Genomic DNA, 23,073 nt, shown 5'->3' on the forward strand with positions numbered 1-23,073 from the left:
CCCTGCTCTCCTCCTGTGAATCAGATGGATCAGGGGCTCCTTCAACAGCCCAGCACTAGAGCAGCAGCAGTGCCCAGGAAAGCTCCTGGCAGAGGCACTGCTGGATCTGAGGCTCTCTCTGCTGGGAACTGGCTGCGTTGCAGCTCAGCCAGCACTGAGCACAGAGAATGAAGCAGCAGGGCCAGAGCAGGACCTGGCCCTGGGAGGGCTGGGGACAGGACCCTGCTGTCCCAACAGCAGCTGGGGTGACCACAGACCCTGCCCTGGGAGCATCCAATGGCCAGGGCAGCTCCAGAGGCAGCAGCTGCTCTGCCAGCACTGTGCCAGAGTCAAACAGTGCCAGGGACTGGGGGGCTGGTATGGAACATCAGGGAAAGGGGGAGCTCCAAGGCACTCCCTGCCTTGGGGACACCGAGGAGCACGAGGATGCCCTGGCCAGTCTTTGGAACACTACAGAGAGGACATGGAGAGCACAACTCCACCCAGAGCTGCTGCTGGCCCAGCACCATGATCCCAGTCCCTGGGATCACTTTTTGTCTAGCACCAGATCCCACAACCCCAACAACAGCCCCACAAAGTCTCCAAGGACCCTCTGGTCCTTTGCTGTCACAGAAATACAGATTAGAGGTTGTGTCTTCAAGAACATAATAAATAAAATCTGCAGTGTCCTGAAGTGCATCTGCAAGCTGGCAGGTGAGCTCATTCCAAGAGCAGCCCAGGCAGTGTTCCAGACCCTTCAGCATCCCAGTGAGTCCTGAGGGGATGGGGCTCCCTGGAGCTGCTCTCACAGCTCTTTGCAGTGCTGATTTCTGGAGCCTCAGGGTCTGTGTCCCAGCAGGAGCCCCAGGAACGTGTCCCAGTGTCCAGCAGGAGCAGCTGAGCAGAGTCAGTGTGATCCATCTGTGAGATCCAGCAGTCCTTCCCAAAGGCCAAAGGTGAACTGGGACACTGCAGCAGAGCCACCAGGAGGAATCCTGGCTCCCAACCCTGGCAGGAGCTCCTTGCTGCCATTGCAGGAAACTTCTGCCAGCCCAGGGCAGCTCAGGCTCAGCCCCACAGGGCTCCAGGGCTGAGCTGAACTGAGCCCAGGGCTGAACTAAACTGTGCCCAGGGCTGAACTGTGCCCAGGGCTGAACTGTGCCCAGGGCTGAACTAAACTGTGCCCAGGGCTGAGCTGTGCCCAGGGCTGAACTGTGCCCAGGGCTGAGCTGAACTGTGCCCAGGGGCTGAACTGTGCCCAGGGCTGAACTAAGCCCAGGGCTGAACTAAACTGTGCCCAGGGGCTGAACTGAACTGTGCCCAGGGCTGAACTGTGCCCAGGGCTGAACTGTGCCCAGGGCTGAGCTGAACTGTGCCCAGGGGCTGAACTGTGCCCAGGGCTGAACTGTGCCCAGGGCTGAACTGTGCCCAGGGCTGAACTAAACTGTGCCCAGGGCTGAACTGTGCCCAGGGCTGAGCTGAACTGTGCCCAGGGGCTGAACTGTGCCCAGGGCTGAACTGTGCCTAGGGCTGAGCTGAACTGTGCCCAGGGCTGGCTCCTCAGCTCACAGCAGCTCCTCAGCTCACAGCAGATCAGGCTTTGCCCAGCCACAGCCACTGCAGCAGGAGCAGGGCTGAGCAGCCAGGCTGAGCCTGGCCCAAACCAAACCCCTGGGGCTGGTTCTGCAGGAGCCAGGGCAGAGTCCTCAGCATGTGGAGCTGAGTGCTCCAGCAGTGCCCAGTGTGCAGCAGGACAGGACAGATGGAGGCAGGAGAGAGAAGGGACAGAGGGACACAGACAGCAGAGAGCTGCACAGGGCTCCTGCTCACCCAGCACTGCCCAGCACAAACTCCTCACCCTGAGCCTGGGACTTCCTGGGACTTGGCCAGAGAAAAGGCAGGCTGACCACCAGAATCAAACCTACAGAGAAAAATTTGGCTTTGGATGATTTAGAGTTGCTGTTTAATCCCGAGACAGCGCAGCTGAGTGAGTTTGGAATTTAAGTTACAAAAAAAGAAAGCACTAGAAAATAATCTTGATACAAGAGCAATAATCAGCTGAGGTTCCCCACCCTGTGCAGGGAATCCTGCTCCACAATCCACCCAGCACAGCTGGGATGCTGCCAAGGCATTGCCTGTCCCCAGCACACACTGGGAGGGCAAACTGTCCAGGGTGAAAGTGTTGTGGGGGAATCCCCAGCACTGGGAGTTAAGATGCTGCCACCAGCTCTGGCTTTGGCCTGTTCTTGATGGGTGACACCTCTGTGGAAGGAAAAAAAAACTTGTTACAGAATCAGGGAATGCAAATATCCTGCAGCCATCTCCTGAGGAGGATCCAGGGCTCAGAGTCCACTCTGCTTGCACAGCTCCTGAACTAAGAGAAATTGGTTATAACTAATCCCACATTCCCATGTGGAAATGCCCCTTTTTCACAGACTTTCAGAACATGCAAAGCCACCAGCCCAGGGACAGACCCTGGGCAGGAGCAGGGCCAGCTCTGCCCTCACCCCTGGGACCTGACAGCCCTGGGCTGTGTTTGTTTGGCCTCAGTGCAGACACCTGAGCCCTGTTTGGGAGTAAACAAGCTCCAAGGAAACCAGCCCCACTGCCCACAGCCCAGATTGCTCCTGGGCAGATTCCACACAGGGAAATGGTTCTTCCAGCTCCTCTTTGCACAAGCAGGCAGGTCCAGCTCCTGTGAGTGACAGCTCAGGGCTTTGCTGACCCATGAGAAGTCTTCACCAGTCTGAGTTTTCAGCTCCTCAGCACAGGCACCTGATGAACCCCAGTGGGCTCCTTCCCTGCCAGGCAGGGCCACCAGGGCCTGCTTGGTCAGCTCTTAGGGAGCTCTCCACTTGCCAGCTTCACTCCCACTCAAATCCATCCACTGAGGCTTTGGAGTGCTCAGGAACACCTGGGGACCATCAGCTCTGTGGAGCTCGTGCTCTGACAATCCTGGAACTGTGGGACTCCAGTGATCCTCATCCAGCTGGCTCCAAAACACTGGGAAGTGAGGTGGGAAGAGCTCCAAGCCTCAGAGAAATCCTGAGAGCTGTGCAGGGTGAATCCAACATCCACAGAACACCCATCCCTGTGCTGGGAGGATGGGACCAGCCCGGGGCTGTGGGAGGAAGCCTTGTCTGCCTCAGGCAAGGAAGGAATTCCTTATGGAGCCTCCTGATGGAATGAGTCTCAGGGCAGGTACAGGATGGGACAAGAAGAGCAGGTGTCACACAGGGAGCTCCCCAAGGCAATGCCCAGCTGCTGACAGAGCAGCCTCAGGTGCTCCTGGAGTGAGGGCTCAGCTGGGCCTGTCCCCACCCCAGGAGCTGCTGCTCCTGCCCCTTTTCCATGACACTGACACTGGGAGAGGGTCCCAGGCCATTGCACAGGACAGGAGCAGGAGAAGCCCAAGCTGTGCAAGGAGAACATACCTGGGATCTTCTCTGGGAGTGGCTCCGAAGGAACTTCTGGAAGCTCCAACTGTTCCTGCAAGGACAGTAAAGACAATGTGCCACCAGGTGTCACAATGTGTCACAGACCCCAGCTGTGGCCAAAGACTGGGGCTGACAATGTCCCACATTTCCCCCCAGACTGAGCTCTGAGAGCAGCAAAAAGGCACTTGAACTGCTGTTAAAAACAGCTTCCCAAAAGTGTGGCTTTTAATCCCAAAAACATCAACCCCACCTGAGTAATAGCATTTAATTCTTCTAGAATGGCATCTTCATCCTCCTCAGTCAGGCTGCCAGCCAGGAGCTCATCTATTTGCTGTGGGAGAGAGGGAAAGGCATCACATTCCCAGCCTGGTGGCCCTTGGACACAATGCCCACCCCAGCACAATGCAGAGCTCCCAGCTCCTGGTGTACACACCCTCTGGTACTCCACAGCATCCTGGGTTTCTCCTATGATCCTTTCCACCTCCTCTATGGACATAACCTGAAGGGCAGAGCCAAAATGCAGGTGTGGGAGGTGCCTGCAGGGAGGAGCTGCAGGCAGGTCCCTCTGCAGTGCCCCAGCCACAAGTACCTGGTGCATTTTGTTCAGACACTCGTTGCCTATTTTCAGGCCCTCGATGACCTTCATTTCAATCTGGGTGAATTCAATGTCCTGGACCTGGAGTGGGGGGGAGAAAGGGAAGAGCCTTTGTCACACTTTGGCCAGACATTGGCACAGTGAATCCTGGGGCAGTGCTGGCCCTGGCAGTGCTGGGGAGTGACTGGGCTCACAGGGCTCCTCCCACCTAAATAATTCCATGTTTGGCATTATTAGGCAGGCACAGGCTGCCAGGACCACCAGAGAAGCTGCAAGGAGCAGTCAGAGGAGCCCTTTGTGTCCTGTCAGTGGCACCAGCAGCAGGGAACATCCACACAAAAAGCCCAGCACAGGCAGCTGCACCAGCAGGTCCAACAGCCCAGGAAGTGATTTCACCAGATTTTCCAGCTGCCAGTCCCAGCTGAGACCTCCCCAAACCCAAACACATCCAGTTCTGAAATGACAGGCTTGAGACAAGCCCAGGAAGGCCCCAGTGCAGCCTCTGTGAGTAACATTTCAGCAATTTCCAAAGCACACATTTAACAGGGAGCCTGCAGATTCCAAACACACCACCCCGTGTCTGCAGGGAAATCGTGGCACACGTACAATTTTGGAAACATTTTGGAAACAGAGGGCTGAGCACCTGCCAGGACCTGCCAGTTGGGATGGAATTCCAGGGAATCCAGGGGAGCCCCACCCCAGAACAGCCCAAGGCCTGCTCACCATCCTCTCCAGGTTGCTGATCTGGTTCTCTGTTTTATCCAGAAGCTGCTCCTGGTACCGTTTCTTCTTCAGCAGGAGCATGGCTTTCCTGAGGGACACCAGGGAGGGAAACACAGCAGGGATGAAGCAACTGAAGCCCAAAGGAGCCCCATCAAAGCCCTGCTTGTTCTGGGCTTCTGCTAAAAGGGGACAACTCCTGCCTGCTGAAGTGGCAGCCCAGCTCCTGCAGGAGGGACGAGCAGACTGGCTACTGGGAATAAATCCCTCCCTGTGAGGGTGGCACAGGGTGCCCAGAGCAGCTGTGGCTGCCCCTGGATGTGTCCCAGGTCAGGCTGGACAGGGCTGGGAGCAGCCTGTGACAGAGGAAGGTGTCCCTGCCCATGGCAGGGGTGGGATGGGTGAGCTCTAAGGTCCCTCCCACCCAAACCATGCCGGGACTCTATTCCTAGGATGCAGCGGCGTTTCCCGGCCGGTGACACCTGGAGGTGGCCCTGCCAGCCCCACCACCAGCCCTCCCTCCCTCCCTCCCCTCCCTCCCTCCCTCCCTCTCTCTCTCCCTCCCTCCCTCCCTCCCTCCCTCCCTCCCTCCCTCCCTCCCTCCCTCCCTCCCTCCCTCCCTCCCTCCCTCCCTCCCTCCCTCCCTCACTCTTTCTTGCCGTCCCGCAGCAGCTGCCGGGCCAGCGCCCGCTCCCGCTCCAGCCCCAGGCTCAGCCGCTTCTGGTACTGCCGCAGCTTGTCCCGCTGCTGCTTCAGTTGCTGCGGGACACAGGGACAGGGGGACAGGGGGACAGGGGGACACAGGGACACAGGGACAGAGGGACAGAAGGACACAGGGACACGGGGACACAGGGACACAGGGACAGAGGGACAGAAGGACACAGGGACACAGGGACACAGGGGCAGGGGGACACAGGGACACAGGGACACAGGGACAGAGGGACAGGGGGACACAGGGACACAGGGACAGGGGGACACAGGGACAGGGGGACACAGGGACAGAGGGACACGGGGACAGAGGGACAGGGGGACACAGGGACAGAGGGTCAGAGGGATGGACAGAGGGTCAGAGGGATGGACAGAGGGTCAGAGGGATGGACAGAGGGATGGACAGAGGGACAGAGGGATGGACAGAGGGTCAGAGGGATGGGCAGGGGTCACAGCGCAGCCCCGCCCGCTCTGTCCCCGCCGTGTCACCGGCAGCACCGGGATCCGCCCAGCCCCAGCCCCGCTCCAACCGGGGACACGGCAAACCCACGGGCAGCCCGGAGCCGGGCCAGAGCCGGCCAGGTCCGCTCAGCAGCACGGCCCGGTCCGGTTCATCCCCCCGTTCACCAGCACGGCCCGGTCCATTCCCGGTCCCCCCTCACCAGCACGGCCCGGTCCATTCCCGCTCCCCCCTCACCGGCACGGCCCGGTCCATTCCCGTTCCCCCCTCACCGGCACGGCCCGGTCCATTCCCGCTCCCCCCTCACCAGCACGGCCCGGTCCATTCCCGCTCCCCCCTCACCAGCACGGCCCGGTCCGTCCCCGCTCCCCCCTCACCAGCACGGCCCGGTCCTGCTCCGTGACGCGGCTCCGCCGTTTCCGCCCGAACAGGTTCCCCATGGCCGCTGCTGCCCGGCCCGGCCCGGCCCGGCCCCGACGGCGGCCGCGAGGGGCCCGGCCCCGCACAACGCGCAGCCACAGCCGCGGGGCGGGAGCGCCGCCAGGGGGCGCGCTGGGGACGGGAATAAAATCCGGGATGGGAATAAAACAGGGAATGGGGAGAACCGGGAATGGGAATAACAAAATAGGGAATGGGGAGAACCGGGAATGGGAATGATAAAACAGGGAATGGGGAGAACCGGGAATGGGAATGATAAAACAGGGAATGGGAATGATAAAATAGGGAATGGGAATAACCGGGAATGGGGATAACCGGGAATGGGGATAACCGGGAATGGGAATGATAAAGCAGGGAATGGGAATAACAAAATAGGGAATGGGAATAACCGGGAATGGGAATGATAAAATAGAGAATGGGAATGATAAAACAGGGAATGGGGATAACCGGGAATGGGAATGATAAAACAGGGAATGGGGATAACCGGGAATGGGAATAACCGGGAATGGCAATGATAAAACAGGGAATGGGGAGAACCGGGAATGGGGATAATAAAATAGGGAATGGGAATAACCGAGAGTGGGTATAACCGGGAATGGGAATGTTAAAATAGCGAGTGGGGATAACCGGGAATGGGAATAACCGGGAATGGGAATAATAAAATAGAGAACGGGGATAACCGGGGATGGGGATGATAAAATAGGGAGCGGGGATAATAATATCGGGAATGGGAATAAAATCTGTAATGGGAATAATAAATTAGGGAATGGGGAAAATCGGGAATGGGATTACAACAGGGAATGGGGATAAAATAGAGAATGGGAATAAAATAGGGAACGGGGACAACCGGGAATGGGAATAATAAAATAGGGAGTGGGGATAATAATATCGGGAATGGGAATAAAATCTGCAATGGGAATAATAAAATAGGGAATGGGGACAACCGGGAATGGGAATAGTTAAACAGGGAATGGGGATAACTAGGAATGGGAATAATAAAATAGGGAATGGGGATAACCAGGAATGGGAATACAACAGGGAATGGGGATAATAATATCAGGAATGGGAATGAAATCTGGAATGGGAATAATAAAATAGGGAATGGGGATAATAATATAGGGAATGGGAATACAACAGGGAATGGAGATAAAATAGGAAATGGGAATAGTAAAATAGGGAATAGGGATAATAATATTTGGAATGGAAATAATAATATAGGGAATGGAAATAATAATAGAGGGAATGGGGATAACTGGCAAGGGAAACAAAATGGGACTGGGAATGATAACATAGGGAATGGGGATAATAATATAGGGAATGAGGATAAAATAGGGAATGAAGATAACCTGGAATGGGGATAATTAGGGAGTGGGGCACAGGGAATGGGAGGAGGCTGTAGGGGTTGGAGGCTCAGGGATGGATCCATTCCTGGAGTCATGGGACTGTTGGGTGGAAAAGCCCCCTGAGCCCACCGTGCCCAGCCCTTCCCCTGGCACTGCCAGGATCCATTTATTCATTTATTCATTTATTCATTTATTCATCTCTCCATCTCTCCCAGCAGCTCATCCCTCAGCGAGCTGGGCTGCCCCCGGCCCCACACAAGCATCCTCACACCACAAAGTGTTTCTGCATTTATTTTTTATTAACCATTTATTTGTCTGTAATTGTTTTACTCTCACATTACAATCGTGTGGGGGTTTTTATATATTTTTTTTTAAACTTTATTTTTTGTAAAATAAATAGAGATAAGTGAACTTTTTAAGGTAGGACGCTCTCCAGACCCTTGGTTAAACTCTGTGATCCCATGATTGAATCTCTGCATCAGCCCACACACACTTGGGGGAAAATCCCAAGAGCCCCAATTCCTTAAAATCCCCCGTCCTGGAGGTGGGGCTGCACCAGAGCAGGAGCAGCAGCTCCCAGCACGCCAGGAATGTCCTGTTCCTTTCACAAACACACTGATAGGAGTTAAAAACTATTGGTTTTGAAGCTGTGAGTGTTACCGGGTTAGGTGAGACCCCAAACTGACTCCACCCCCAGGGACAGCCCGGGGGCGGCTCGGGAAGAGGCACAGCTCTGTTAGACCATAATTCACTTTGGGGAACTCAGAAATGAAGATTTTAGGTAGTTTTGAAGTTTAAAGCCTTTGATTCATTATCCTGGGGTGTGGCCCTCGGCCCCCCTGACAGGGGACGGGGCTTGGGGGCACCTGACAGGGTTTGGGGAGCTGTCCCCAGCAGCCCCTGACACAGCCTGGGGTGGCCCCAGGACACAGGGACAGGTGCCAGGGGCAGCAGCAGCAGGGTGGGCACGGGGCAGAGGGTCCTGAGCCCCCCCTCTCTGCATTCCTGCAGCACAGAGCCTGCAGAGCCTGGCACTGGATCCAGCTGGAACTCCAGCTGCAGGGAGCTCTGCACCTCTGGAGGGAAGGAAGGAAACCTGTCCTTGGGCTGTGCTCACAGCCTCCCACAGCCAGCCCCAGAACAGACCCCAGGGCACAAAACATCCATCACTGACACGTGCAGGGAGGAAGATGCAGCAGCTGGACGAGGTGCTTGGCTCAGAGCAGTGACTGGATGCCTTCCTCCTTCCCCTCCTCCTCCTCCTCAATGATTCTCGTGCCCAGGTGCTTCCATGGCAGGTTCCAAGGGGCAGGTGAGCCACAGCTGTGGTGTGCAGTGCCCAAATGCTGTCCTCCCTGTGTGCACAGCAGCCACGGGGAGCACACAGAGCCCACCATGAGCCAGAGCTCCTGTGGCACAGGGACAGGTGAGGTGCCCCCAGCTCCCCTCCAGGGCTTGGGAGGAACCTGGTGACTCCAGTGACTCGCTCCAGGCTCCTTGGGATGTTGCAGATCTTTGCTCCCTTTCTTCCCTCGTCATCCTTCGTGGTGTGGGACATCCTGCCCTGCTCTTGTCATCTCCCTGAGCTGGATCCCTGTCATCTCCTGCAGGATCCCTGCCTGCCCAGGCCCCCAGGCCCCCACCAGGGCTGTCCTTGCTTCCAGTGGAGAGGCTGTGCAGGGAGGGAGGGGAGGTTCATGCAGAGGAGACGCTGCCCTGCCTCCCTGGCAGGTACATCCCATGCTGGCCTGTCCAGGAATTGGGTTTGGCACAGGGTTGGCAGCAGCTGGAGGGTCCCGTGGAGCTGTAGGTGAGTCCTGGCAGTCCTTGAAGAACCCACACTCCAGCAAAACAAAGGAACAAAGACTAAAACAAGACCCTTCTCAAGGGCATTGCCTCATCCAAGTCCTTCCAAGCTCAGGAGCAGTGTTTCTGACAGAGAAGCCAACCACTGGAAACAAAAATAAATGTTCCTTTTCTGTAGCTTTTAGAGGATATAGCTGGAAAACAAAACAAAACAAAACCCAGGAGATTGTCTCTTCCCCTGTCAAACCCATCAGTAGCTAAGTCAGAAGAACAAATGTTCAAGTTATGGGGTGCAGCAGCAGCCAACACGAAACATTCAAGTCGATGGTTTCTGTATGTACAGGAGGCCCCGCCCGGGCCGCGCCCGCCGCGCCGTCATCTGATCCTCTTCTCCACCGAGTACACCGAGATGTAGAAATCATTGCTGCCCACGGCCAGGTGGGGCTGAGGGAGCACAGGGACAGGAGGCAGGTCAGGGCCAGGGTCAGAGCCCCGACAGGCACAGTCAGAGCAACAACCACAGCCCAGACACAGTCAGAGCAACAACTGCAGCCCAGATACAGTCAGAGCAGCAATCACAGCCCAGACACAGTCAGAGCAACAATCACAGCCCAGACACAGTCAGAACAACAACCGCAGCCCAGGCACAGTCAGAGCAGCAATCACAGCCCAGACACAGTCAGAGCAACAACCGCAGCCCAGATACAGTCAGAGCAGCAACCACAGCCCAGGCACAGTCAGAGCAACAACCACAGCTCAGGCACAGTCAGAGCAACAACCACAGCCCAGGCACAGTCAGAGCAACAACCACAGCTCAGGCACAGTCAGAGCAACAACCACAGCCCAGATACAGTCAGAGCAACAACCACAGCTCAGGCACAGTCAGAGCAACAACCACAGCCCAGATACAGTCAGAGCAACAACCGCAGCCCAGACACAGTCAGAGCAACAACCACAGCTCAAACAGGAATGGTCAGAGCAGCAATCACAGCCCAGGCACAGTCAGAGCAGCAATCACAGCCCAGGCACAGTCAGAGCAACAACCACAGCCCAGATAGGCACAGTCAGAGCAACAACCGCAGCCCAGACACAGTCAGAGCAGCAATCACAGCCCAGATAGGCACAGTCAGAGCAACAACCACAGCTCAAACAGGAATGGTGAGCAGCAATCACAGCCCAGGCACAGTCAGAACAACAATGACAGCCCAGACACAGTCAGAGCAACAACCACAGCCCAGACACAGTCAGAGCAGCAATCACAGCTCATGCACAGTCAGAGCAACAATCACAGCTCAGGCACAGTCAGAGCAACAACCGCAGCCCAGACACAGCCAGAGCTGAGCCAGGCACAGCACTGCAGCCCCAGCAGCGCTCCTGCCCCCTTGTGGCTACAGCCGGTACTGCACCCCCAGCAGTGCTGCCCCTTGTGGATACAGCCGGTACTGCACCCCCAGCAGTGCTGCCCCTTGTGGCTACAGCCGGTACTGCACCCCCAGCAGTGCTGCCCCTTGTGGCTACAGCCGGTACTGCACCCAGGCAGTGCTGCCCCTTGTGGCTACAGCCGGTACTGCACCCCCAAAGTGCTGCCCCTTGTGGATACAGCCAGTACTGCACCCCCAGCAGCGCTGCCCCTTGTGGATACAGCCGGTACTGCACCCCCAAAGTGCTGCCCCTTGTGACTACAGCCGGTACTGCACCCCCAGCAGTGCTGCCCCTTGTGGATACAGCCGGTACTGCACCCCCCAAAGTGCTGCCCCTTGTGGATACAGCCGGTACTGCACCCCGGCAGTGCTGCCCCTTGTGGCTACAGCTGGTACCCTTCACCATGGGGGGTCTCTGTGCCATCCCCTCTGTCCCACAGGGACATGCCAACCCTGAAATCAGGGACACAGACCCAGTGAGGATGGAAGGCCAGGCAGCTGATGGCTCCCACTCTCTGTCCCATGAAGCCATCGTAGTATTTGATGTTGTTGATCAGCTCCCCGTTGCCGTTGTAGATGGCAGTGAACTGGTTCATGGAGCCACTGCAAGGGAAGGGACAGAACACAGAACACTGGGAATGCTGGCAAGGGACAACATTGCTGCTGCAGCCCCTGGCTGAGCTGTGTGCCAGGCCAGAGTGCAGCCACTTCCCTAAGGGGGAAGAACCACAGGGACCTGTGGTCATCTGGGACAGGAAAACACTGAGTGTGGGACAGGAAACCAGAGAGGGCTGATGCCCAAACACAGACAGTGCATCCCAAACAGGCTCCAGGCCACGGGGCTGTGGAGCAGCTGCTGGTCCCCACTCAGAGCCCAGAAATACAGACCAGAACAGGCACCCCGTGTCCAGGGCTTCACTGATGGATAAAAAAGGGTATAAAGCTCCTGAGAGGCAAACACAGGGAAGAAGCTGCACTGCTGTGGTGGGGTTAAAAACAGGAAAGTGAACAGCACCCCATGAATGATGTTTGTGGAGAGAAATCATCCTCTCCAGGGATAATGGATTTATGGAATTGTTGGGGTTGAGAGAGACCTTAAAGCCCACCTTGTTCCACCCCCTGCCATGGGCAAGGACATCTTCCACTGTCCCAGGCTGCTCCAAGGATTTTCCTGGAACACGTCCAGGGATGCAGGGGCAGCCACAGCTTCTCTTGGCACCCTGTGCCAGAGCTCCCCCACCCTCCCAGGGAAGAATTTCTCCCCCAGTATGCCATGGAATCCTGTCCTCTAAATGGGAAGCCATTGCCCGTGTCCTGGCACCCCAGGCCCTGCTCCATCCCTCTGACCACCCTGGTGCCCCCTGGGCTCCCTGCAGATCTGCCTGTGCAGGAATGGCAGCAGGAATGGCATCAGGAGTGATTTCAGCCCTCACCATGCAAACAGGTTGGCCTGGGGGTGGATGTCGAGGGCCGTGAGCCCCTTGACGATCTGCAGCACCTTCATGGACTCGGGCATGCGCGGGTCGAAGAAGCGAACGTCCCCATTGACACTGCAGAGAGAGCCAGCCCCAGCCCACCCAAAGTGGGCTCAGAACCACCCAACAGGGCTCAGAGCACCCAACAGGGCTCAGAACCACCCGAAACTGGGCTCAGAACCACCCCAACAGGGCTCAGAACCACCCAACAGGGCTCAGAACCACCCCAAAACCATAATCAGCCCCACCCAAACCAGGGCTCAGCCTGTCCCCAGCCCCACCCAAACCCAGAGCTCAGCCTGTGCTCAACCCCACCCAAAACAGGGCTCAGCATTTCCCCAGCCCCACCCAAAACAGGGCTCAACCCATGCTCAGCCCCACCCAAAGCAGGGCTCAGCCTGCCCCACCCCAAAGCCCAGGAAATGCAGCTCTAGGGCTGTTCATGAACCAAACACCTCAATGGGGCATTGGGACAGGGAACACACATGGCTGAGTCCTCACTGGTGCTGTGGTTTGATCCCAGCCACAGCACACTCTGTGCTGAAAGAAGAGCTTAGGAGAGATCATAAATTGATCCCAAATTGATCCCAAATTGATCCCACACTGCTGATCCCAAATTGATCCTACACTGCTGATCCCTCACTGCCAATGCCAAATTACTGATCCTGAATTGCTGATCCCACACTGCTGATCCCAAATTTCTAATCCCTCACTCCCAGCCCATTTCTGAATGTGCAAGCAGAGAGATGCTGGTGCCATCCTTTACCCCAAGAGCCTGGACACCAAGATCTCACTGTGTCCTGTCATTTGTTTTCCTTGGATTTGCTGTCAGAAGGAACTGGGGGGAACTGGGAGATGGCTCAGCTCCCAGCCTGGACTCCTCTGGGAAGAGCCCAGAGCTGCCTTTTGAAGCCCAACATTCCCTCCCAGCTCTGCAGCTCCCAGGCTGGAAGGGCTCTGAGGAGAGCCCTGGGCACAGGGACCTGACCCCTGGAGCTGCTGGAGGAGCTTATGGAGAGGAAGATTAAAAACTCCAATATGGGAGCTTGACAAATCTGGCAGCTGCATCACATAATCCCCTGTCTGAAAATCTTAATACATTTTTGCTGGCCCATCCCCCGCCTCAGGAATGTTCTGAACCCAGAAAATTATGTTTTGTTTCCATTTTCTAATCAAGAAAAAGAAGCTCTTTGTGTGCAAACGGTGGCTTTGTGACAATAAATTCTGTTCTGCTGCTCCTTAATGGCCAAATCAGTACCTGCTGCTCTGGCCACGGTGTTTACCAGGCAGCAGGAATGGATTTGGGGAATTGCACAGGAATCCTGGCCAGGAACTAACAGATGAACCATCCACATCCTCCTCTTGCTTTCCCCCAGATGACCCCAGTGAGATGTTGGCAGTGAAGCTCCCCCAAGAGAAGATATTCTACACCAGCTCCTGCTCCCCCCAGCTCCTTGTTCACCCCCAAACCACACCAAAGCAAAGCTGCACATCCCTTGCTGCCTCCTCTCCAGCCAGTTTGGAGCAGGGGTTAATCACTGAAGCAAATGCCAAACTCAAGAGCTTTACCCTGCCAGCTGCTGGAATAGCAGGGACAGAGTTTAAAGGGCAAAGCAAACTGGAGTGAGGGCAGAGCTGGGGCAGCCCGGGTACCTGACACTCATGATGTTGCCCTCGGGGTGTTTCTGCAGGTAAGCCTTCACCACCCAGGCCGTGTGCTCCCGGTACGTCATCACCCGGCTGGGGACAAAGGGACAGTGAGGGAGGGCACAGGGCAGGGCAGCCCCGAGGGCAGGGAGGGCACAGGGCAGGGTTACCATTCACTGAGCGCCATCCTCCTGTCGAACACGCGGATGGAGCCGTCACCCAGCCCCGCCACGATCAGCGAGCGGTGCGAGTCACACGACAGGCTGGTGACACAGCTGTCAGCTCCCGTGGGGATGTCCTGCCAGTGAGCACACACACACACACACCATGGGCTGAGCCACAGTCCTGACCCTGACCCATCCCCATCCCCAACCCCATCCCCATCCCATCCCACACACACCATGGGCTGAGCCACAGTCGTGACCCTGATCCATCCTCATCCCCATCCCCATCCCCATCCCCATCCCCATCCCCATCCCCTCTCACACACACCATGGCCTGGTTCCAGGGGCTCCATCAGAGCCCTGAGCCCCAGTCCTGCTCATCCCCATCCTCCTCATCCCCATCCCCACACCAAGCAGGGTGAGGCAGTTCTGGCTCCCTGAGCCCCACCAGTGATACTCTGGCCCCTGGCACAGCCCCAGAGCAAGCCAGGCAGTGCTGAGCCTCCTCCTGTCCCATCCCATCCCATCCCATCCCATCCCATCCCATCCCATCCCATCCCATCCCATCCCATCCCATCCCATCCCATCCCATCCCATCCCATCCCATCCCATCCCATCCCATCCCATCCCATCCCTCCCTGCCATAGAGCTCGTTCCACACCTCCTGTCTCTCTGTTTTTGTCTCTCTGCATTTTCACCCCTGGAGCTGCAGTCCCAGCCTGGGCTGAGCAGGGAGAGGCACCAGGCCTGGGGCTGCTGCAGGCTCTGCCCACCCCCAGCTCCTCCTTTGAAGCAGCAACACTCAGCAGAAGTGCAAATGAAGCACTTGTTCCTGCAGCTCCAACCCAGAGCTGTGGCTTTCTGTAGTTCAAAGAGGGAAGCACCTTTATCTGCCTCCATTATTCCTGCTCTTTGTGCTGATTCTCACTTTCCCAGTTACTGACTCAGGAAGTTCCAATCACTTGAATTTCAACACCCAATCTTTGCAATTAAAAAAAGAAACAACATGTTTTTAGATACTTTGGCTGCAATCATTAATCATCATCATTTAAAAGATTTTCGCCTCCTAAATTTTGCCCGCTCCCTAATTTGCATAGAAAAAAATAATATGTGAAAGTAATTAAGATGAACAGAGGCTTAATTATCCTGCATCTGCAGGGTCAAAGTGTCACAATTAATGTTCATCCAAGGGTAATTAATTTGGAGAAGCTTTGAAAACTCCACTTCCTTTTTATTCCAGCATGGTGCCTCCATTCTCAGCGACCACCTGCTACTCCTTGGAATTTCTGAGAAACTTCCACGTGAGTGTGGCTGAATGAACTCTGGCAGGGCCTTTCCCATGGCACAGCACAGCAGCTGTGTGTGCCTTCACAGGCTTGGATTCCAGTCACTGGGAAACCCAACTGCATCCCAGTGCCCTCCTGTGCATCCCAGTGCCCTCCTGTGCATCCCAGTGCTCATCTCTGCATCCCAGTGCCCATCTCTGCAACCCAGTGCCCATCTCTGCATCCCAGTGCCCTCCTGTGCATCCCAGTGCTCATCTCTGCATCCCAGTGCCCATCTCTGCATCCCAGTGCCGATCTCTGCATCCCAGTGCTCATCTCTGCATCCCAGTGCCCATCTCTGCATCCCAGTGCCCTCCTGTGCATCCCAGTGCTCATCTCTGCATCCCAGTGCCCATCTCTGCATCCCAGTGCCGATCTCTGCATCCCAGTGCTCATCTCTGCATCCCAGTGCTCATCTCTGCATCCCAGTGCCCTCCTGTGCATCCCAGTGCTCATCTCTGCATCCCAGTGCCCATCTCTGCATCCCAGTGCCCTCCTGTGCATCCCAGTGCTCATCTCTGCATCCCAGTGCCCATCTCTGCATCCCAGTGCCTTCCTGTGGATCCCAGTTCAGTGTGGAACCTCTGGATTCCACAGCTTCCCCAGACATTGCTGCCCACCCATGCAGAGCAGCTTCCAGGAGAGCCCTGACTCACTCCCTGAGCATCTGTGTGGTTTTATTGAGCTTGGAAGGTGACCCTGAGCCAGACAGGCAGGGGCACAGGGGCACAGGGACACAGGGCACAGGGACACAGGGCACAGGGAGCAGGGACACAGGGAGCAGGGAGCAGGGACACAGGGACACAGGGACACAGGGCACAGGGACACAGGGACACAGGGCACAGGGAAGCAGGGGCACAGGGAGCAGGGACACAGGGAGCAGGGAGCAGGGACACAGGGACACAGGGCACAGGGACACAGGGACACAGGGCACAGGGAGCAGGGACACAGGGACACAGGGCACAGGGACACAGGGACACAGGGGCACAGGGCACAGGGATACAGGGACACAGGGGCACAGGGCACAGGGACACAGGGACACAGGGACACAGGGCACAGGGAAGCAGGGGCACAGGGACACAGGGACACAGGGCACAGGGACACAGGGACACAGGGCACAGGGAAGCAGGGGCACAGGGACACAGGGACACAGGGACACAGGGCACAGGGACACAGGGACACAGGGCACAGGGAGCAGGGACACAGGGGCACAGGGAGCAGGGACACAGGGGCACAGGGCACAGGGACACAGGGAAGCAGGGGCACAGGGACACAGGGACACAGGGACACAGGGAGCAGGGGCACAGGGACACAGGGAGCAGGGGCACAGGGACACAGGGGCACAGGGACACAGGGAGCAGGGACACAGGGACACAGGGACACAGGGGCACAGGGACACAGGGGCACAGGGACACAGGGAGCAGGGACACAGGGACACAGGGAAGCAGGGGCACAGGGACACAGGGAGCAGGGGCACAGGGACACAGGGGCACAGGGACACAGGGAGCAGGGACACAGGGACACAGGGACACAGGGAAGCAGGGGCACAGGGACACAGGGGCACAGGGACACAGTGGCACAGGGACACAGGGACACAGGGAGCAGGGGCACAGGGGCACAGGGGCACAGGGACACAGGGACACAGGGACACAGTGGCACAGGGACACAGGGACACAGGGAGCAGGGACACAGGGGCACAGGGGCACAGGGACACAGGGACACAGGGGCACAGGGGCACAGGGGCACAGGGACACAGGGGCTGGCAGGGCACAGGGGCACAGGGGCACAGGGACACAGGGGCACAGGGAAACGGGCACAGGGGCACAGGGACACAGGGACACAGGGGCACAGGGAAACAGGGGCACAGGGAGCAGGGACACAGGGAGTATGGACACAGGGGCACAGGGACACAGGGACACAGGGAGCAGGGACACAGGGAAGCAGGGGCACAGGGACACAGTGGCACAGGGGCACAGGGACACAGGGACACAGGGGCACAGGGAGCAGGGACACAGGGAGTAGGGACACAGGGAAGCAGGGACACAGGGACACAGTGGCACAGGGACACAGGGCACAGGGACACAGGGACACAGGGGCTCCAGCAGCTCCGGGGCACGGTGCCCATGGGAGGGGCTCCAGGAGGGAGGAGCACACAGCTCTCACCTGCACTTTCATCTCCCGGTCCGTGTCCCAGATCCGGATTATCCTCACGTCCCCCGAGGTCATCAGCAGCCCGGTTTCTTGTTCCCAGTCCACCACCATCCCTGCTCCTGAGACACGAGGCAAGGCAGCAGATCAGTGCCAGCAGGGCAGGGCTGCACTGCCTGGAGCACCGGCTCTGCTGACCTCGTGCTGCAGACACTGTCACCAGAGGAAATGCAAAATGACACGCACAGACACCCCCCACAGCCTCCAGATGGGGCTGAACCAGCTGCTCCTGCATCTGAGTGCAAACCCTGAGCCTGCTGGGTCCCTGGGGAGGGGAGCACGACTTCCAGGAACTGCCGGGGGCAGCAGTGCCCAGCACTTCACAGAACATTAACACTGAATGCTGATGGCACAGACTCACTGTGCCACCTCACAGGGACCTGGGAGTCCTGGGCTGACTCCTGGCTCTATCACAAGGATGTGGGAGATGCTCCTGGACCGGGAACAGCCAAGTCAGGGCAGCAGTGGAGAGAATTTCACAGCTGGAGGGAGCACAAACCAGTCTGCTGCACTGGCTGCTGAGAGGGGAACACCCTGCAGTGACAGCAGCTCCAACACCTCCCGAGGGCACAGATCAGTCTCCAGGGGAAGCTCAGCACAACCCATCCACACTGTTAAAAACACAAACCAACACCCTGGGAGCACAACAGGAGGGAACCAGAGGAGAACTCCAGGCTTGGTGCCTGTTCCAGCCCCTCGGGAGGGCAGGGGCAGCAGCAGGATTCCTGTCTCAGAGCAGAATTCCTGTCTCACACAGCCCCATCCCTGTCTCAGAGCAGAATTCCTGTCTCACACAGCCCCATCCCTGTCTCAGAGCAGAATTCCTGTCTCACACAGCCCCATCCCTGTCTCAGAGCAGAATTCCTGTCTCCCACAGCCCCATCCCTGTCTCAGAGCAGAATTCCTGTCTCACACAGCCCCATCCCTGTCTCAGAGCAGTTGTCCAGCCTCTCCTCCGTGCCAGACCGAGTCTCTGGTGCTGAGCAGTGTTTCATAACCACCCAGACCTGGAGTCAGAACCCTCTGCAATGCATCAGGACTGCAGCTCGTGCCCTGAGCACTCACTGCCTTCAGCACCATCCCTGTCTCCACTCCACCAGGTGCTTCTCCACAAGGTAGAAAACGTGCATTTGTCTGGATTTTCTGCCAGGAACCATCCCCAGCAGGAAGTCTAAGCCTGCCCCATGTGCTCTTTTGTCACCAGAGGCCCACAAGTACCTGTACCAGAACACCCACAGTTACAGAGCACAAAGGAAACAGCAGCCAGTCCTGTGAACACTGAGTTCTCCTCCAGCACGATGGGATGACCTTGTTCTGCACAGCTTCAGAGAAAACACTCTGCCCCTCTCCCCTTCCTGAGCACCACAGCCCAGCCATTCCTGATCCTGCCACATCCATGGAGGAGGTCACTGATGTTTACTGCCAGTCCCTCACCCCCTGCAGGAAATTCGGGACTCTGGGCTGACCTGGGAGCCTGGATCTTTATCTTCAGTCAGATGGATTGTTCCTCCAGACTGCCTGGCAGCTCACAGGGCTGGAGAGCTGAGGCAAACAAGCAGGCAGTGATGGAGATGATAAACACCACTGAAGGGTTTGCATTTGTCATCTGTTTACAGCCCATGTGACAGGATTAACCTGGCAGCTGAGATGGATCTGGCTGCTCCCATCCCTGATGGGGCTCAGCAAAGAGCTCCCAGGCAGCCCCAGAGCTCCCCAGCCCCAGAACATTCCCAGTTTGGGGAATCTCCCCATTCCCAGGAACATTCCCAGTTTGGGGAATCTCCCCATTCCCAGGAACATTCCCAGTTTGGGAAAGCTCCCCATCCCCAGGAACATTCCCAGTTTGGGGAATCTCCCCATTCCCAGGAACATTCCCAGTTTGGGAAAGCTCCCCATCCCCAGGAACATTCCCAGTTTGGGGAATCTCCCCATCCCCAGGAACATTCCCAGTTTAGGGAATCTCCCCATTCCCAGGAACATTCCCAGTTTGGGAAAGCTCCCCATCCCCAGGAACATTCACAGTTTGGGGAATCTCCCCATTCCCAGGAACATTCCCGGTTTGGGGAATCTCCCCATTCCCAGGAACATTCCCAGTTTGGGGAATCTCCCCATCCCCAGGAACACTCCCAGTTTGGGGAATCTCCCCATCCCCAGGAACATTCCCAGTTTGGGGAATCTCCCCATCCCCAGGAACATTCCCAGTTTGGGGAATCTCCCCATCCCCAGGAACACTCCCCAGCCTGGGGAAGGTTTTTTTTCCTGATCAGCACCAAGTCCTGTCCAGCTGTGGTTCCAGGGGCTATTCTGTGCAGGGGGACAGGCTGTTCTGAGTTTGGGGGCACAGCTGCCATTTCTGGTGCCTCTCCTGCTGTGCCTGTCAGGGTTTGTCACTGAGGACATTCAGCAGTGACATCCAGAAGGGCAGAGAAAGCCTCACTGAGGGACTGCACAAAGATTCCCATGAGAGACAAGCAGATGGAAAGAACAAGGGTTCATTCCCACCCAGGCTGGAAAACAAAGGAGGGAATGAACACAGAATCCTGGAATAGTCTGGGCTGGAAGGGACCTCAACAACCACCCCTGCCATGGGCACCTTCCACTGCCCAGGGAGCTCCCAGCCCTGTCCAGCCTGGCTTGGACACTGCCAGGGTGTCCTGGCTATGGTGTGGCTTGAGACCTTCCTGCCTTTCTTACTAAAACTTAATAGCTCAGCTCAGGGATAACTGCTGCTCCCTGGAAGAGGATTTGGATCATCCCAAAGCCTGGGGGTGGTGGGTCCTGGCTGCAAAGGTGCCTGTGCTGAGCCCTGGGCTGGGGGCTCTGCTCCTGCTGCACCCCAAAAAGGGAATGCTGAACCATTCACCTGGGAATGCTGAACCAGAATTCCAACCTGCCTGAAGAGCAGAAAAGCCCTTGGACACAAATGTCAGTCACTTGGAAGTGTGTGAGGGGAAGGAAAGCTTCCTCTGACTGAGAAATGTTCCATCCAGAGCAGCTCTCACAGTATGGAATGAGACAGAAATAGCTGAACTATTTCTATGTACAGGCAAAGGTTTGCATGGCAGAGATGATCCAGGATTGGCTCATGTTTCCATGCTCAATTCAGGGTGTTTTGGGATGAGAGCAAACGTGGGATGAATATTAATGATCATTTCCTGTTTAATTAACAGAGGTCCTGCTCCAGGATGTTACAACTGAGCCTGCAGCCCACCCACAGGGCTCTGGCTGCTGGGCTTGGCACCTGAGCTGTTCCCACCCCTCCTGCTCACAGGTGCTGAACACCTGAGCTGTTCTTTATCCCCTCCTGCCCACAGGTGCTGAACACCTGAGCTGTTCCCACCCCTCCTGCTCACAGGTGCTGAACACCTGAGCTGTTCCCAACCCTCCTGCTCACAGGTGCTGAACACCTGAGCTGTTCTTTATCCCCTCCTGCTCACAGGTGCTGAACACCTGAGCTGTTCTTTATCCCCTCCTGCTCACAGGTGCTGAACACCTGAGCTGTTCCCTCCCCTCCTGCTCACAGGTGCTGAACACCTGAGCTGTTCTTTATCCCCTCCTGCCCACAGGTGCTGCTCTGAGCACCTGCACAGCCCCAGGGCTGGCTCTGCCTGACCTGCCACCCTCCCAGCAGCAATCAGAGCTGTCCCAGCCCCTGTCCCAGCCCCATGGTGGGTCCTGGTGCTGCCAGAGCTGCAGGAACCAGCCCTGCACTGCTGCAATGCATCAGGAGCTGAGAGCACAATTTTCCCCATAGGGATATTATGTTCTTAGATAATGAGCAACAAATCTTCCACAGCTCAGGGAAAGGAAGTTTTAAATGTCTGTGGTGGAGGTGGTGATGTTTTTTGGTTTGGGTTGTTTGTTTGAGCCTTTCAAAGCCAGCACTGGCAGCTCTGTCTGGCTGGGTTTATCCACACCAACAGCTGCTCCTGAAGGTAAAACTTCCCAAGGCTGTTCCCTCAGGATTGCCCCTGAGCCAGAGATATTTGCCTGGAATGGACAATTCCATGGAAGAATTCCAGTGCTAATGTGGTGAGGGCAGCTGCATTCCCAACATCTGTAAGGTCACAGGAGCATGGCCAGGCTGTCCTTGGCATTTCAGAGGAATCAGCAACAGCTACATGAACACACTATTAAACATCCTGCATTCTCACTGATCATTTTTTAATCACTGGCCCTCCTGGCTGAGCAGTGAAACACATCCCTGCTTTAATTTCCAGGAAGCAGTGGGAGGGCTGGATGACCTCACTCATCATTAATTTCTACAACATCCTCTCAAAAAGTGTCACCCTCCTCGTGCCAAGGACTCTGCAGTGAGGGACAGCAGGGGCTGGGATGCTGGGAATTCAATTAAAGGAACACAAACCCCTGGAGCTGTGAGTTCTCCACTGATTTTATTGACTCCACACAATCTCAGCAGAACTGTGCTGCTTCTCCTGCAGCCCTCACTGCTGCTGGGGGTTCCTGGGAATGGGGGAAGCCTCTCTGCCCTCTGCCCCTTGGTCCCCAGGCTGAGCAGCTCCTGGGGCAGGCTGGAGCTGTGCCCCTGCTCCATCCAGCCTGGCCTGGGACACTCCCAGGGCTGGGGCAGTGTCCAAACACTGCTGCTGCACTTTGCTGCCAGGACAGCACTAATTCCACACATTTTTACACTTCTCCAGAGGGAAGGGAGGGTGTTGTGCTGCCTTTGTCAGCAGCAGAGCAGAGGCAGCTGGAGAAGGTTTTCCTGGAGCTGCCCTGCCCCTGAGCAGCACAGCATTGATCCAGTTCTGGAATTCCCTGAAACTGCTCCCTGAGCAGGGATTCCCTGAGCAGGGATTCCCTGCAGCCAAGCCCTGCTAATTTTAGCCTTTGCTGGGGGATTTCACAGCCAGGCAGCAGCAGCAGCCACACATCAGCTCTGCTCACTCCTGCCCAGCTCCCAGAGCCACAGAGATCTGCTGAACTCCACTGAGGAGCTCTGAATCAGCCCCTGCCAGGAGCTGGCTGATTAATCAGTGCAGACACTGCCAGCTCTGATCACTCAGCAAATATCAATAATTGATGAACATCCTGAGTGATGTCAGCACGAGCAGGGCTCTGGCACATCAGCCCCTGCTCCCCCCTCCTGGGGGATCCAGAGCCACCAGACCCTGCTCAGCTCCTGAGGGACAAGCTGGGGACTTCCTCCACCTTCCCTCCACGTGGCACAGTGGAATCTGTGACATTTATCAGAGACTCAGAATCCCAGCAGGGTTTGGGGTGGGCACAGCCATGGCAGGGACACTTTCCACTGTCCCAGGCTGCCCCAGCCCCCTCCATCCTGGCCTGGGACACTGCCATGGCCACAGGCCCTCCCCACCTCACA

At 56.9% G+C, this 23,073-nt stretch overlaps 2 protein-coding genes across 2 annotated transcripts in view; both read right to left on the reverse strand.

The window, feature by feature from the left end:
• Nucleotides 1-1,925: 1,925 nt before the first annotated feature.
• On the reverse strand, nt 1,926-6,409 carry CHMP6 (charged multivesicular body protein 6). The gene is made up of 8 exons (XM_079323657.1): nt 6,277-6,409; nt 5,381-5,490; nt 4,735-4,822; nt 4,006-4,092; nt 3,850-3,915; nt 3,667-3,747; nt 3,414-3,468; nt 1,926-2,241 (listed from the first exon to the last, which is right to left on the reverse strand). Exons 1-8 carry the CDS (start codon nt 6,337-6,339, stop codon nt 2,189-2,191), a joined length of 603 nt encoding a protein of 200 aa, XP_079179783.1. The 5' UTR covers nt 6,340-6,409; the 3' UTR covers nt 1,926-2,188.
• Nucleotides 6,410-7,958: 1,549 nt separating this feature from the next.
• RPTOR (regulatory associated protein of MTOR complex 1) overlaps nt 7,959-23,073 on the reverse strand; it is a gene marked incomplete at its 5' end in the record, with an annotated part of 102,646 nt that continues 87,531 nt past the window's right edge. The window contains 6 exon segments of the mRNA XM_079323682.1: nt 7,959-9,930; nt 11,381-11,510; nt 12,341-12,457; nt 14,036-14,122; nt 14,200-14,327; nt 17,682-17,788. Of these exon segments, the coding sequence (XP_079179808.1) occupies nt 9,862-9,930; nt 11,381-11,510; nt 12,341-12,457; nt 14,036-14,122; nt 14,200-14,327; nt 17,682-17,788 (638 nt within the window). The 3' untranslated portion in view covers nt 7,959-9,861.

The sequence above is a fragment of the Erithacus rubecula genome (assembly GCF_903797595.1).
Source record: "Erithacus rubecula genome assembly, chromosome: 20".
In the NCBI taxonomy this organism is placed as follows: domain Eukaryota; kingdom Metazoa; phylum Chordata; class Aves; order Passeriformes; family Muscicapidae; genus Erithacus; species Erithacus rubecula.